The following is a 14,129-nucleotide window of genomic DNA, read 5'->3' as shown; positions in this document are numbered from 1 at the left end:
CCTATCTTGAGTGAAGTAATCAGTCAACATTGTGATATACCTGTTGAGGAAATGCAGAGTGCTATGGACAGTCTCACAATCATGATTCAAACTGTCTGGATTTTATACGCAACAAACTAAAGAAACTCGTGTCAATAAGAAGGGAAGGCCTAACTTGTCAGAACTGCCCATTGGGAGTAAAGTTTATCAGATGTTAGGGTTTAGGACATGCAATCATCTGTGTTGTCTGATTGACCTCCATCTCAGACACAACATGAGCTGCGGCTCCAGAACAGACACGGGTGCAGGGAGGGGAGGACACAACTCGTCATTTTACTTTGACGCACACGAAGACGTATTAAAACCAGTGTTTATCTGTTGAAACAGAGCCTGCTGTGTCATGTTATTGATTGATTTTTCAAGTGATTTGCAGAGAATTTTCCTCCTTAACTTAAAAAAATGTAACCTGCTGTACGTCTTCCTTATCAGAAGAGCAGACAAGTTTCCTCATAGCTTCAGAACTGTGAGGGTGACTTCTGTGTTGCTTGTCATTTTCATAAATCTCAAATACTAAATTTGACTGAAATTTGTCACATAGAAACCACTTAAAAGCACGAAGGGATTATTTTTTTGAGGGAAAATAAAAACAGAGTCTGTCAGTCCACTCCCAAAGTATGTTGGTCATCTTTGGAATTCACAGACGATGAGAGTGGTGGCTAATGTGACTTTTCCAAATGTTTTTTGATGCTGCTGAGGTCAGCCGTGGCTCCTTGTCTTTTGTTGTTTTTTGCATGTCGCAAGTCTAAAGTGGAAAACTGCTTTGACGGAGTTAATTAAAGCTCTCTTTGTCACAGCAATGTCCCATTTAACGCAAACATTTGCGTAATAGAAGATTTGTACCATGATTAACTCTTTATCTTTAAGACCATGTGCCTCTTGAACATGCAGTGTGTCCGGTTGAGCTGGTTCTTCTGGGAATTTACCTCCTTGTTACTTACGCACTGTGGCCTGATGTCGCAGAGCAGGAGGAATTTATATAGTTTACTTGGAAGAGACGAATCAGAGCACAAGCAGGACAGAGACACGAGAAGCAAACATGTTGCACCTGTTGGGAGTAAGTAAAGATCCTTTTACACGTTCTGTGATTTCTTTTAGTTGAGCATTACACTCTAAAGAGCACTGGGACCAGTGCAGCACTGATTGTTCCTCTTTTATTTGCTCAGATTGTTTCCGGATTACTCTTCGTAATAATTTGCTTTTCAAAAGGACTCAAAGAGGTGAGTGACCATTTAGTATTTCTCTTTTCTTTTAAAATGTAATAGCAATTGAAAAAGCTGGCTTGATTCTCTGACATGATCATTATCGCTCACAGACAAAGAAACTTCAAAAGTCCCAGCCTCCTGAGTCCTCGGCAAACAAGAAGGTGAGTAGTTACACTGTTAAACACAGACACAGATTCTAATGACTGAGCTGTAATAACTGGCACTCATCTCATCAACAGAATGATATGAGTGAAGATGATCTGCATTTACTGGCAAAGATCCTTTCCGTTGGATTGGTGGATGCGGATCCAAACTACCTCCAGCACCTGAAAGGCTACAGAGACTTGAGAGGTGGTTGAGTTCCTTTTTGGAGCGAAACAAAGTCACTTCATCCAAGGTGACTAATGGACACAAAACAAAGCTTTTCCTGGAGATGTCCAAAGATTTGTGATGGCATCAAACCCATGCTGTGAAACATTGTGTTTTGGACTATTAGTTCTTCTTGTAACTCCCTCCAGAAGTTCCACATTCAGTGGGAGAATATACACTTTATTCAGATTGATGAACATTTTCCTGTTAAACTGGATCCTGACTGCATTATTCCTGCCTGTGTGATTAATGACTGCGTGACATTCGACAACAAGATCGTCTTGAATCAAGAATCTGATCGAGCTGAAAAAGGAGACGAAGCTATGCTGTTGTGGAAGCTGCTTTATTATGGTTGCTTTGATGCTCCTGATACATGATGCCTTATAATATGCAAAATACCCTTTTGTTGAGCTGTAAAATCATAGCTTTAAATATAGAGTACAGAGTATAGAATAGAGTTAAAATACAGTTACAATATAGCTTAATACTGTAGGTGTAGGTCTCCATATGTTGCTGATGCAGTCAGTTTCAGTAAGGAAGGTAGTTTGTATGGCAGAGAAAGCTATTACTTTGCTTTGTCCTTTCCTAGAGTGAGGGAGACAAAAAAAGTAAGAAAAGGTAAACCAAGAGATAGAACTGAAACAAGGTAACGCGATTCTTTGAGATGAACTTATCTCGTCTTACTCCAGACATGGCTGTTGAGCTTGTTCCCGAGCAGGTAGAGTAAGGTCACCACAGACATGTTCAAAAAGAAGAAGCCGAACAGCCCAGGAGTGCTGAAGAGCCCAAGAAGGGGATACACCCAAACACCCACGGACAGATACACCCATAAGATCCTGCCAAATATGATTAAATAAAAGAGAAGAGTCACTGGAGCTATCAGTTGATCTTAAAAATGGAAACATTTGCTTGTCAACCAATTGGCACTTCTGACAGTAACTACTGTAACAGCAAAATAAAAGTCTTAAAAAAACAAAACGTTCTGCTTCTTTATGGTTTGTACTGTCAAATGCACACAGAGCTGCAGGCTGCATTGCTTTATGCGAGCCAGAAATGCCAAAGGTTTGAAGGAAGCATTTCCCCTCAGGCTGTCCGCTTTCCATGAACTTCGGCACACTGATGCACTGGAAGAGCCTGGACAGTTACAGCATCGACACAGACACATGTACACACTGCTGCGCATTCAGCCGCATTGTTTTCATGTAAAAATCCAGTCTGCTTTGTGAGAAGGGTGTCAAAGCGAGACAAATTCTTTTGCTTTTATGTTTTTTTTTGTGTGAGACATATGCCTACCTTGTTTAGGCATGATCTATTGTATTAGCTGACTCAGCACTTACCAAGATAAATAAGCTAAACCCACAACTCCTAAAGCTGCCAGGGCGTTTTTAGTCCGCGGGTAGGTGTGAGGCTGCACCAGCACTTCGCCAAGTAAAACAGGAAGGACAAGTGTGTGCTGTGAAAAACAGTGTAGCAGAAGTGTATTAATCATCATAGCTCAGAACAGCATACTCAGGTTCGCTTGAGTGCCCAAAACAAATGTGACACTGAATGATGATTAGGGTACAGACCATGGCGTGGTTTATCCAAGGTGGGAAGAAGGTGTCAATAGAAGCTGGGTACACTAATTCTCTGTCATAGGCAAAGATCGTCCAGAAAAGTACAACAACAAACTAAAGAAAAGGCAGAAAACAGAGAGTTAGTGCCAAGTATTTGTTTTGTGACAAAAATGTAGGATTTGGCCAAAAGTGGTTTCTCACCATGCCCACAGGGAAAGCAAAGACAGAGAAGAGGAGGTCTTTACATCTGTTCAGAGTACTCGCTGTCTGTTTCTCTGGCTGAAGGTCACTCACAGCTGCCAGTCCAAAGAACGTCATTTGTAGTAACTAAAATATTACCAACAACATCACCGTTTCCCATTATGTTTGTTCACATCCACATCACTAAAGCCTGATATTCCACTACAGTGATCCTTACTAGTGTGCTCACCAAGTTCAAAAAAGTAAGATACTTCCACGGTCCTCCGTAAACAAAGATCCCTGCTGGCAGCTCCTCTCCATCCTTTGCAGCGAGACATTTAACAATAAAAGCATACCAGCCGAATGCTGAGATGTGGTATGCTCTCCTGAGCGCTGAAGTCATTCCTAAAGTGAGTTGATATGATCCCCAGCAAACAACAGAAATCAATCAAATGCAGAGAAAACTAATCTTCAAATGCAGCCCAAGTTTTCCCCTTCAGATGTGAGGCACTCAAGGCTGTGCAGTTCTTTAAAGATTAGTGTGATTCTGTGCAAGCTTATTAAGACATTTGTAAGCAGCGGAGGGAAAGTGACATTTCTAGACAAGAGGCCCACTGTTTCTTATGAAACGTTGGAGATCTTCTTTCATAATCAGCGCACTGTGACATGTGACTGCACTGTAAATTAATCCACACCGAGCCTAATCCGTTTCATGGTGTTTTGAAAGAGAAACGGCTGGCAAATTAGTTCAAATAAAGACACTTTGAATTTAAACGACTTACACAGTAAACCAGACATCATTGTTACTATAGAAGAATCATTCTCAAGGTTTCATTTGGATTCTATCAAGCTTAATATTGATCAAATCATAACAATTCTGTGACAGTCAAAAAAAGCTAGGATAAAGTATAAAAAGAAGCTAAACAGACTGAAATGATTTGCAAATCATTTAAACCACATGTGCTAAACCCCAGGAATGTACAAACATAAGAAATATGTTTGAGATTTAAGACGTATTTCATTATTTTTCATTGTCATGCCTGCAAGACGTTTCAAATAAAGCCGGGACAGTAGAGGCTACAAAGAAAAGACGTAGTTTAAAATGTGGAACCTAACTCCAAAAAAAGTTGGGACACTATGGAAAATGAAAATTCAAATAAAAACAGAGTGACAAGTTTTGCACATAAAACAATAAATCAGATTTGTTGGTTTATTGGTCTTCACAAAGACAACTAACTTATCTGCTGAAGATTTGTCGCTAAGTTCGGGATCATTTTCCTGTTGCATCACCCAGTTGCAGCCAAGCTTTGAGAAACGGCCTCACATTTGACTCTAGAATACATAAGGATACAGAGCAGTTCATGGCTGACACAGTGACTGCAAGGTTTCCAGGTCCTGTGGCTGCAAAACAAGCCCAAACCACCAGCCTTTCACCACCATGACCAAAGATCTCAACCTTGGTCTTGTCTGTCCAAAGGACATTGTTCCAGAGGTCCTGTGGTAACTTTATCAACCGCTCTGTTGCCATGTTCTTTTTAGAGAGAAGAGGCTTTCTTCAGGCAACCTTTCCGAACGAGCCACACTTGTTCAGTCTTTTTCTAATCGTGCTGTCATGAACTTTAACATTTCACATGCTAACTTAAGCCTGTAGAGTCTGAGATGTAGCAGTTTCTCTGAGCATTGCATTGTCTGACCTGGGATGTCCACTACTGCTAACTACAACTTACATTTTACCCCCTATGAGAGCTGAAAAGTGTGCTTAGTTTTGTTAAATGAATAAGGACAAGAGGTAACGTGTGATCTGATAAGGACCAGTTGATTTTACCCTGTAACAGGGTATACTTTCTTTTTCACATTACTGTAAATAAATATAGTTGAATTCAGTTCAATTGAATCACATTCAGTCAAACAAAACAGAAAACGGAGGCTCAGAACTGTTGGACAGCTGGAAGCCAACGTCAAGCAAGAAACGTATCAAACACGGAATGTGTGAACAGATGTAGCAGTTGACTCCAGTAAATGAATCTCATCAGATTGTAATATATTTCTGTTGTTATGAGCTATTTTGTCCTGAGGGTGGTGCTAGAGGACAGACCGTGATTTGTTTCCCATATATAACATGGAGTATGTTGTTGTCAGTTCAGTCTGTGTCATAGAAACTCATTCTTTTCTGAACAGAGGCTGATCACGTTTGCAGTTTAATCAATTACTCGATTAAGCTGAATGCAACAATTCCACCAATTCAAAGCAGGTTACCGGCTTTTAAAAATCTCTCCAACAAAGTAAAGTCTCTTTGGCTTTCTCAGTTAGTCCAAATCTACTTCATTTTGTTGGTGTGCCACTGGGGATCGAAATGAACACAGTGTTGACTCTTATGTCACTGGATTATGTGGCCTTCTTATTCGAAGTAAAATCAGTTTAATAATATGCAGCAGCGTTCCCTGCAGGCCTTTGGCTGCCTCTCAGAGACTTTGTGATGTAGGTTTGCATGAAACAGCTGGTTTCCCATGACGTGATGTATGTTCAAGAAAAATTAGAAAAAATTTCTCAAGCAACGTCGTTCATCCCAGCTGGAGATAAGTTTAGAGGCTATAGCAGTAATGATGCTGTGACTAATTTCCTTCTGCAGCAGAGAGCCGGGAGTCATTAAACAGCCGAAAAGAAATTTATATTTTATTCATGAATGACAAGTGTTAATAAAGACAATCATAAAAATCCCACACAACTTTTGATACTGTTTGCAAGCTCTTTTTTTTTATTTTACTGTGCAAATATGTTTTCATTTAAAACAGAATAAGGCCAGCTCATTAAAAAAAATACCTCCATGTTTTTGGGTAAGTTTCGGATTTGCACGGCCAAAACATATGAGATTTCTCAGAGCGATTAGAAACGCTTTGAGTTATTTGGTAAAATGTTTATGTTCTTAATCTTTAACACAAACACATGCAGTTTGAAACAAGACGTTTCACCTCAGTGACTCCTATAGAAAAAAGAAAAGAATAAAACCTCACATGCTGCCTGATTAACGCATCAATATCACGAGTACACCATGTTTGAGCCACTTTTCTCCTTTAGTCTTAAGTTTCTTCACGACTTCTTTTGGTTCCACGATCGAAGCTTACAAAACCCTGCTCACGCACGAATGTACAAGCCCGCTCGTGTCACAAATCAACATATGCAGCTATCTCTAGTTTGGCATGAAAAGGACGAGACTATGATACAAATGGAAGTATATTACAGTTGTACAAACTCTGGTTCCTGGTTTTCTCTGACACATTAACAGCACATGGCCGCTGCTGCGGTCCGTGCTGTAACACAGCAGACAAGCTGGTGAGCACATTGCACTTGACCCATGCAGTCTGGAACACACGTCTGACACATACATGCACACTCTGAGCCAACGGGCTTTTTTTCACACCGGTAGTTACTTGGTGACCACAGTCCACAGAGTCCCAGACACACGTGACAGGGCCAGCTTTGCATAGTTTCTTTTACTGCTGGCAGTTTCATCTCGTAAACATCCGATGCAGGTCCTCTGACTCCTCTGAGCACAATGAATCTAGTTTGCTGAGAACTCAAAGAGGAATCTCACTTCTATCATGTATCTTATTGAAAAATTGTCATTTTCGAAAACACTGTAGAGACGCGTCAGTCTTTTCTGCATCCAACGTAGCGACCGTTTCTTTCTCACCACTTTCTTCGAATCCCATCTATGGTGCCATCTGTTAAAATAATAAGAGACACAAAATGATTTGCAACCAAACGGGTTCACAAAATGGTGACATTAACGAAGAAGGTAAGATATTCATACCTCAAAACGACTGTAAACTTTCCTCTCCTTCCTCATGCTCTGGATCCTCTCCAGCAGTTTATCACGTTCCTGAGGTGACTTAGACTGACCTCTGCTGAGTGTCCTGAACCCTCGTTCTTTTTCTTTTTTGGCATTTTTGTCAGCTTCGTCTTCTTTCTCGTCATCGGTGACAGGAGACTCCTTGGTGGCCTCACTCCTGCTTTGGCAGTTGGCAGAAATCTGCTCCAGAAGCAGCTTGGTATCGTCTCGGAGGTTGCTGCTTGAAAGCACGTTGGCTGTTGATGAGTGGTAGCGAGACTGGCTTGATTTGGGCTGCTTGGAGGTAATCTCTGCTGATTCGGAGCAGTTATTTGGCTTGACTTGGTCATTTGTTTTTTCCTTGCTCACAGATTCCTGGGCACCGCTGTCATGACTTTTATTGGCGTCCTCCTGATTGTCAGATTTGTTCTCACTTGTGTCTGCTACCTCAGATTCTGCTGTACGTCCGTTTAAAGACACGTGTGGCTCTGATGTGTCGCTTTCAGCTGTGTCTGATTCAGCTGCTTTGCATGGCAAATCAAGCTCTGGTTGAGTCTCTCTGGAGAGGCACTTTTTGTCTGACACACTGTCCAAAGCAGAAATATTAGTTTCCGTTTTTTCGGTTTCAGACAAACGTGATCCGTCTGACTCAGACGGGCGAGGAGATGCTTCTGTTTCAGCGGGGGTGGGTGGATCTGTCAGGTTAAGGTGGTGAGGAGGGGTAGCTTGTATTGATGTTTCCTGAGGAGATGCAGTTGTTTCTGACAGGGACGCATTCGGAGTAAAATCTGTATTGACAAGGGAGCTTGTTTCAGATACCGATGGTTTGGGTGGAGCGCCTGCAGTAGTAGTTATAGGAGCAGTGGGCTCCTCTGAATCGGGTTCTGAGACAGAGCTTTCTACACCAGATGCACCCAGCAGACCTGACTCAGGCACAGCAGAGCTAAAACTGGGAGATGCACTCTCAGTTTTTACATCCTTCGACGATCCAACAGCCCCAGACCCCTCTGCAACATCTAATAGAGAGCCATCGTTTTCTGATGCTTCTGCTGAAGGTGTTGGAGCAGAAGACTCCGTCTGGCTGGCCGGAGAGTTCGATTTTTGTTTAGTTTCTTGAACTGATTGGGAGGATGCTTGCAGTAAAGTGCTGACAGATTCCTGTGCTTCAGTTTCGTCACTTTTTGGTGACGGTATGCCTGGAGAATGGGCTGAGCTGGAATTTCCCTTCACTGCAATTTCCGTTGAGGTCTCCCCGGGGGTGGAGGGGCTGATCTGTGACCCACAATCTAGCAGAGTGTGATCAGAAGAAGTATTTAATCCTGATCCAGCGTCTGGCTTGGAGGTCTTCGGAGGAGAGCAGACGTCGGCCTCTAACTGAGCCGATCCATCCAACACAGGAGACGATGGAAACTCCTTTGAGGTAGAATCTCGTTTTGGGGTTTCTCTGTCATCAACACCCTGTGCAACTGATGAAACGTCAGCAGGAGGAGCATCTGTTGGCGCAGCTGGATCACTGCTCTCTTTTATAAAAAGCTTTGATGGCATTGACTCTTCTGGAGAATCGCTCTGATGTGCTTTCGTTTCTACGGAAACTTGAAAGCTTGCCGTCTGCTGATTGTCCAGCTCGACTGTTTGTTCACTACAGCTGTGGGAGGTATTAGAATCCTTGCTGACTGGACTTCCCTTCTTACTTGTCTTTTCACCTGCATCTAAGGACAGAGTGGCTGACTTGCCTGCTTCTGTGGACACCGTCTTTCTTGCACCCTGTGCGGCTGCATTCTTTACTACTAAACCCTCGGATACTGAAGCCAGGCTTTCTGGGGACTCTTTTGGAATGGGCTCTTTCTTCTGGAAGGTGGCAGTGGTTTCAACTTTTGCCGGTAGTTTTGCCTTTTCTTTTCTCTTTTCAGCTTCTGCAGCTTCAGCTTTGCGTTTTGCTGCCAACTCTTTGAAAAACATCAGCCTATTATCAGGATTATTCATATCTAAGAATAACTGGCTTGGCAGTAAAGGTTTAGGTTGTTGTACAGGTTGATCAGTTTTCTGTAGCTCAGCTTCAGAGATCTTGGACTGAGGCACAGATGGACTATCTTGCTTCGCGTCTGACAGTTTAATTGGCTCCTGGGCCTCTGGGTTTGCTGAAGAATCTTTTGACTCTTCCTTTGAGGCTTTTTTATCATCCGCTTTGAGCGTTTCTGTGGATGAGTTATCAACTGTTGCTGACTTTATGTAACGACTCCATTCAATAGGTTCTCTCGTAGCAGACTTCTTTTGTCCGAAAACATGAGAAACAAAGGGGGTTTTTGTCTGTGCAGCTTCATTTTTTTCACTTTGCTCATCCTGCTGATCTGTGCTGCTCGTGTCTTGAGTTTGCTGCTGGTCCAGAGAGCTGAATATCAGAGAGGATCTTAACCTGGAGCTCCTTTGCAGTGCGGCATTGTAATTCCTTTTAAAAGAGTCGTCCCTTCGAAGCACAGCGGTTTTCGGCTCTTTTTGTTCTGCTTCCTCCGTCTTTTCCCCTTCAGTTGCAGGGGATACTTCTGAGGGTGTTGGTGTTGCTTTGGTCTCTGCTGCCACTGCAGCAGGCTCATCCAATAATTTCTTTGGCTGCTCTCGAATAGCTGTCTTGGCATAACTTGGCATCTGGCTTGCCCTGGTTATTGCAGCAACCTTGAACTCTCTGACATTAGGGATTTTGGGAAATGATGCATCTATGCCTGGTACACTTTGCTGCATAGGATTAGGGGAATCTTCAAAAGCATCAGGTGCCTGAGGTGATGCCAGTGGCAGACCTTCTTCTTTGGGATTCTCATATGCACTGAGATATGAGCTAATCCTCCAGTTTCTCAGCCCCCGTTTCACTGTCGGATCCTTTCGATCAGCAGCAGTACCTAAGAAAAAGGTTTTCTGATCAGCTGAGTTTGAAGGGGTGGGAGATGTTTGATGGACATATGGCTGGTCTAGACTCAGTCTTCGAGGTTGAGATGAAGAAAACGGTAAATCGGCCACAGGTAGTGATTTCTCTGAGCTCTGGTCAAAGTCCAGATTTCTGGTAGATGATAAATAGTTAAGAACTGGGTCAAAGTTTTCAGATGGTTGCATGTCTTGTGCTAAACCTGGTTCAGAGTACTGGTCTGCTGAATGATAGCCATGGTTCCAGAACTTGTCATGGGCACCGTATTCTCCTTCTGGTCCTGGTCCTGGATAAGGCTGCTGGCCCCTGTGGAAATGCTTTTCCTGGGGCTCGGAGTCTGGCATTCCCTGTTGCAGGAATGAGTATCTACCATGAACACCTTCAGCATAAGAGTGCCGTTTATGGGCAGGATTTTCCAGCATGCCAATCCTTGAGAGGCCCTGATCCAAGCAAGGATCCATACGCGATTGCTGCGAAGGGAGCCTACTATATATATCTGCAGGACCGTGAAAGGATTCTTGCCTTTTAAGACCCGCCATCCTCCAATCGCCATCCTTTCGCTCATCATAGGAATGTCTCACCCATTCATCGGTTTGACCAATACCAGTCAGAAACTTTCTGGGCTCTCTGTACAGTGGAGTTCTTTCATTTGGGTATTGTCTCTTATGCAAAAGACCTAAGTCCTCCACTGGAGCAAGTTGTTCAACAACCAGCGGCTGGGACTGAGCAAACAGAATCCGAAACTCTTCATCAAATGTTGTCACAAGCTGTCCTAAGAACAGGTGTGCCATGCAGCGGTGCAGCTTCTCAAAAGACCACATGAAGCTGGACAAAGACAAAAACAGGGGGGGGGTGTCAAGTTTTTGAACAAAAGGAAACACCGTCAAGACGTTTATAAAATGACTGTGACAACTTTATCAATATGGCACGTTTCATTACATGCAAACCCAATGTGCTTCACTAAATCCAGCTCGGGTTCACATACACACAATCACACAGACAACTATTAACTTTGAGGATCGGCAGGTAGTTTGTTCCAGAGACCTGGACCACAGTAACTGAAAGCACCATTGGCAGATTTAGATTTAATTCTGGGAGCACCTAGAAGACCTGCATCTGATGACCCGAGAGACCCGATTGGGTTCCACACAGTGAGCGAGTCAGAGATGTACTGGGGTGCCAACTTGTTGATTTCATGGGTGATTCATACTGAACAGGTAGCCAATGGAGGGACTTAAGCATCGGGTTGATATGCTAAAATTTCCGAGTTCGTGTAAGAACTCTGGCAGCTGCTTTCTGAATGAGTTGAAGCCATCCAACTGATTGTTTGCGAAATCCTGCAATTAAAGTGTAACAGTGGTCCAACCTGCTTGATATGAATACATGACTACATTTTTCCGTGTCAGTTTGAGATAGACTTTCTAAATTTAGGCATATTTTTCTTAGAAGTAGAAAGCAATTCCAGTAATAAGAATAAGACTTAGACAGATTTAAAGGACCTCACCTGTAATTCCCACTCAGCACAGCCCTGCAGTCAGTCAACAAGAAGCGGTCCATCATCTGACCCTTGAGGGATTTCCCTGTGCGGCACTGATACGTGATGCCAGACACGGTTCTCACACATAAAAACTGACAAATAAGAGAAATAAAATCAATTTGATGCAGGCACACAAATACTTCTGTCTGCTCAATCATTTCTTACAATGAAGAATCAGTTTCAGAGCTACCTCTACCAACACTACAGAACCTACTGTATTTCTCCACATAGCTGGGCGTATATTTTGAGCCGCAGTTTAATGTCAAAGTATTGAAAACAAAGCAATAATCTGCAGTCACCTGAATGCTCTGCAGATCTACTCTACAGTTGGACACCATGTTAATAAAGTGATGCACGTTCTGCTCGTCAAGCAGGATGTAGACAGCGACATTCCTCTGGGCCGCATTAAGAATATCAGCAAACATGTCAACATCGGTAAACATGTCCATCACCACAGCAACCACCTGAGGAGATGAGAGCCAAAAACAACACCAATGTGAAAGTCAGACAATCGAGTTAATTAAACATCACAGAAAATGAAAGATCCTCGGAAAGCAGAGAGCAAAAGATCAACCTGCTGAGCGTTTTTGATGAGTCGGCGAGCCTGTTCCTTGATGCTCGGCATGTCCGGCTCAGGGGGGTTGATCAGAGTGATGACCTCAGTAGGTTCAATGAAAGGACGCAGCTGAGGCCAGCCAAGGTCCAAACCTGGGACCTCTTGGTCAGAGTGAATCGGCCAGTAGGTATCTGAGGAGCCATCGTCCCCCCTCTCCAGGAAGTGCAGCTCAGGGTGGCTGCTCTGCTGCTTGGGAGCCTGAACAGAGTTCTGAATGTGCTGAATTTCAGGGGCGGACAAAAAGTCGACGACATTTGCTTTTTGGAGGAACTGATAGTAGCCTTCCACATCCTCCTCAACCAGCGCATCAATAGCCAAGCGGTACTCCTCCCGATAGTGGGGAGGGAGGTAGTTGGGGTCAAGGGGGTTATCCCCGGCGGAGGAGCACTGAGAGCGACGCGCCATGCTGTAGCTTTAAGAGGAGACAGGGACAAAAGAGACACTAGTAATGAATTTGTGGAAATTCAAGTAACTTTCACAATAGATCAGAGTTTAGCGCTCCAGATTCCAACTCAAAATTCATTCAATTTAGCTGTTTTTCTTCGCCTTGTGAAAGATCTTTAGGTTTGGGACAGACATTTTGTTGATGTCTTTTAACCAAATTCAACACTCCAAGATAAGGAAAAGTAGTTAGATTAGGATCTGTGCGATATATCAAGGTTTTCTTTTTGTCAGATAAAGCAAGCTGACTTATTTCCAAATCAATATCAATGCACGTCAGTATCACCACACAAAATATACACGCTTAAAAGGGTAAAGGTCTTTCTACTCTGACATGTAGCCCTCATCACCAGATCTGTTACAATAATACTACAGTGGAACAAGCACAACGAAAAGGGGAAGATGGAATCTAACCGCAGGATAAATGCTTATGGGTGTGGCTCCTCCTTCTGGCCAAAAGCCTCCATTTCTAAGTTCATGTGAAGCCGCATATTTGAGAAAATCAACATGACAATGAAAATAAACCACTCAAAAAGAAATGAAAACAAACGCACTAAACAACGAACTCTGGAGAATTAAAAAACAACAACAAAAAAACAGATATGGTAGCAAATTTAACTTTGGTTGTGGGTACAGAACTTCTTCTCAAACATTTTCTCCAGCGAGACTGAGACTGACAGTCGTGTTAGAAAACTTCAATACAGCCGGCTTAGGCCAGGTTAGCCATATGGTCGGCCATATTTTAGGATATTTCGCAGTAAATTCTGTAATAGATAACACACTATAAATGTACGACGAACTCACCCCGCTGATATTTGTTCGTCAGGCTTTGCTTCGCTTAAACTTTCCGCCGGTCATCCCGTGTTTTTTCTGCCAGCTGCGTCGTGCCTCATATCCAGGTGGGACCTGGTGAAAGTCTTTTTTTCCCCTTCTTTTTTCGTTACATTGCCTCCCCCCGAGCTGTCACCCAACCAAACCAGTTTGCTGTCATACTTGAGGCATGTTGGCTTGTATCTTTGAGAGTAGTCGACAGAGTGGAACTGCTGTCGACTAAAAACCGTCGCCCCGCCTTGACTGGAGCTTCGGTGTGTTCCCCGCAGCTTTTCCAGCAGCTCAGTGGCCAGTCCCGGGACCGCCGGACCCCGTTTCCTATCGCGTCGCTTATCTGGCTTCCGACTCCGAGTCATCAGCTGCTCGGTGGCTAATTTACGCTTTATCAGGTTGATTCACAAAAATCTCAACTATCAAAAAGCGTTTGCTTAGTCCATAAAATCTCTTATCATGTTATTACATCTATCTTCTTCATTCGCGTTTGCTGCAACCGCCTTCCGTTTAAAATTGTGCCGGTCTAAAAAAAAAAAAAAGAATGGACAGGGATTTGTATATTTTCTATAGGTATGTCATAAGATAGTATTTAACAACAACAAAATAACAAACATAAAAACC

The 14,129-nt window shown here is 43.1% G+C and overlaps 2 protein-coding genes across 3 annotated transcripts; both read right to left on the bottom strand.

Annotated features, from left to right (window-relative positions):
* Positions 1-2,280: 2,280 nt before the first annotated feature.
* Positions 2,281-3,749, bottom strand: LOC140312505 (androgen-dependent TFPI-regulating protein). Its single transcript, XM_072390301.1, has 5 exons — positions 3,597-3,749; positions 3,368-3,493; positions 3,179-3,280; positions 2,948-3,063; positions 2,281-2,446 (listed from the first exon to the last, which is right to left on the bottom strand). Exons 1-5 carry the CDS (start codon positions 3,747-3,749, stop codon positions 2,281-2,283), a joined length of 663 nt encoding a protein of 220 aa, XP_072246402.1.
* Positions 3,750-6,063: 2,314 nt separating this feature from the next.
* On the bottom strand, positions 6,064-13,782 carry fam83ha (family with sequence similarity 83 member Ha). 2 transcript variants are annotated; one of them, XM_072391352.1, is made up of 7 exons: positions 13,488-13,781; positions 12,201-12,654; positions 11,926-12,090; positions 11,594-11,718; positions 8,801-10,914; positions 7,158-8,710; positions 6,064-7,068 (listed from the first exon to the last, which is right to left on the bottom strand). In XM_072391352.1, the coding sequence occupies exons 2-7, from the start codon at positions 12,645-12,647 to the stop codon at positions 7,057-7,059; spliced, it is 4,416 nt and encodes a 1,471-aa protein (XP_072247453.1). In that variant the 5' UTR covers positions 12,648-12,654; positions 13,488-13,781; the 3' UTR covers positions 6,064-7,056. The 2 variants fall into 2 exon arrangements, with proteins under 2 accessions (XP_072247453.1, XP_072247452.1); XM_072391351.1 differs by having other exon boundaries at positions 7,158-10,914; positions 13,488-13,782.
* Positions 13,783-14,129: the final 347 nt, after the last annotated feature.

Source organism: Leuresthes tenuis, unplaced genomic scaffold, assembly GCF_036924035.1.
Source record: "Leuresthes tenuis unplaced genomic scaffold, fLeuTen1.0.hap1 SCAF_8, whole genome shotgun sequence".
In the NCBI taxonomy this organism is placed as follows: Eukaryota; Metazoa; Chordata; class Actinopteri; order Atheriniformes; family Atherinopsidae; genus Leuresthes; species Leuresthes tenuis.
This window is presented reverse-complemented; position numbering and strand designations above follow the sequence as displayed.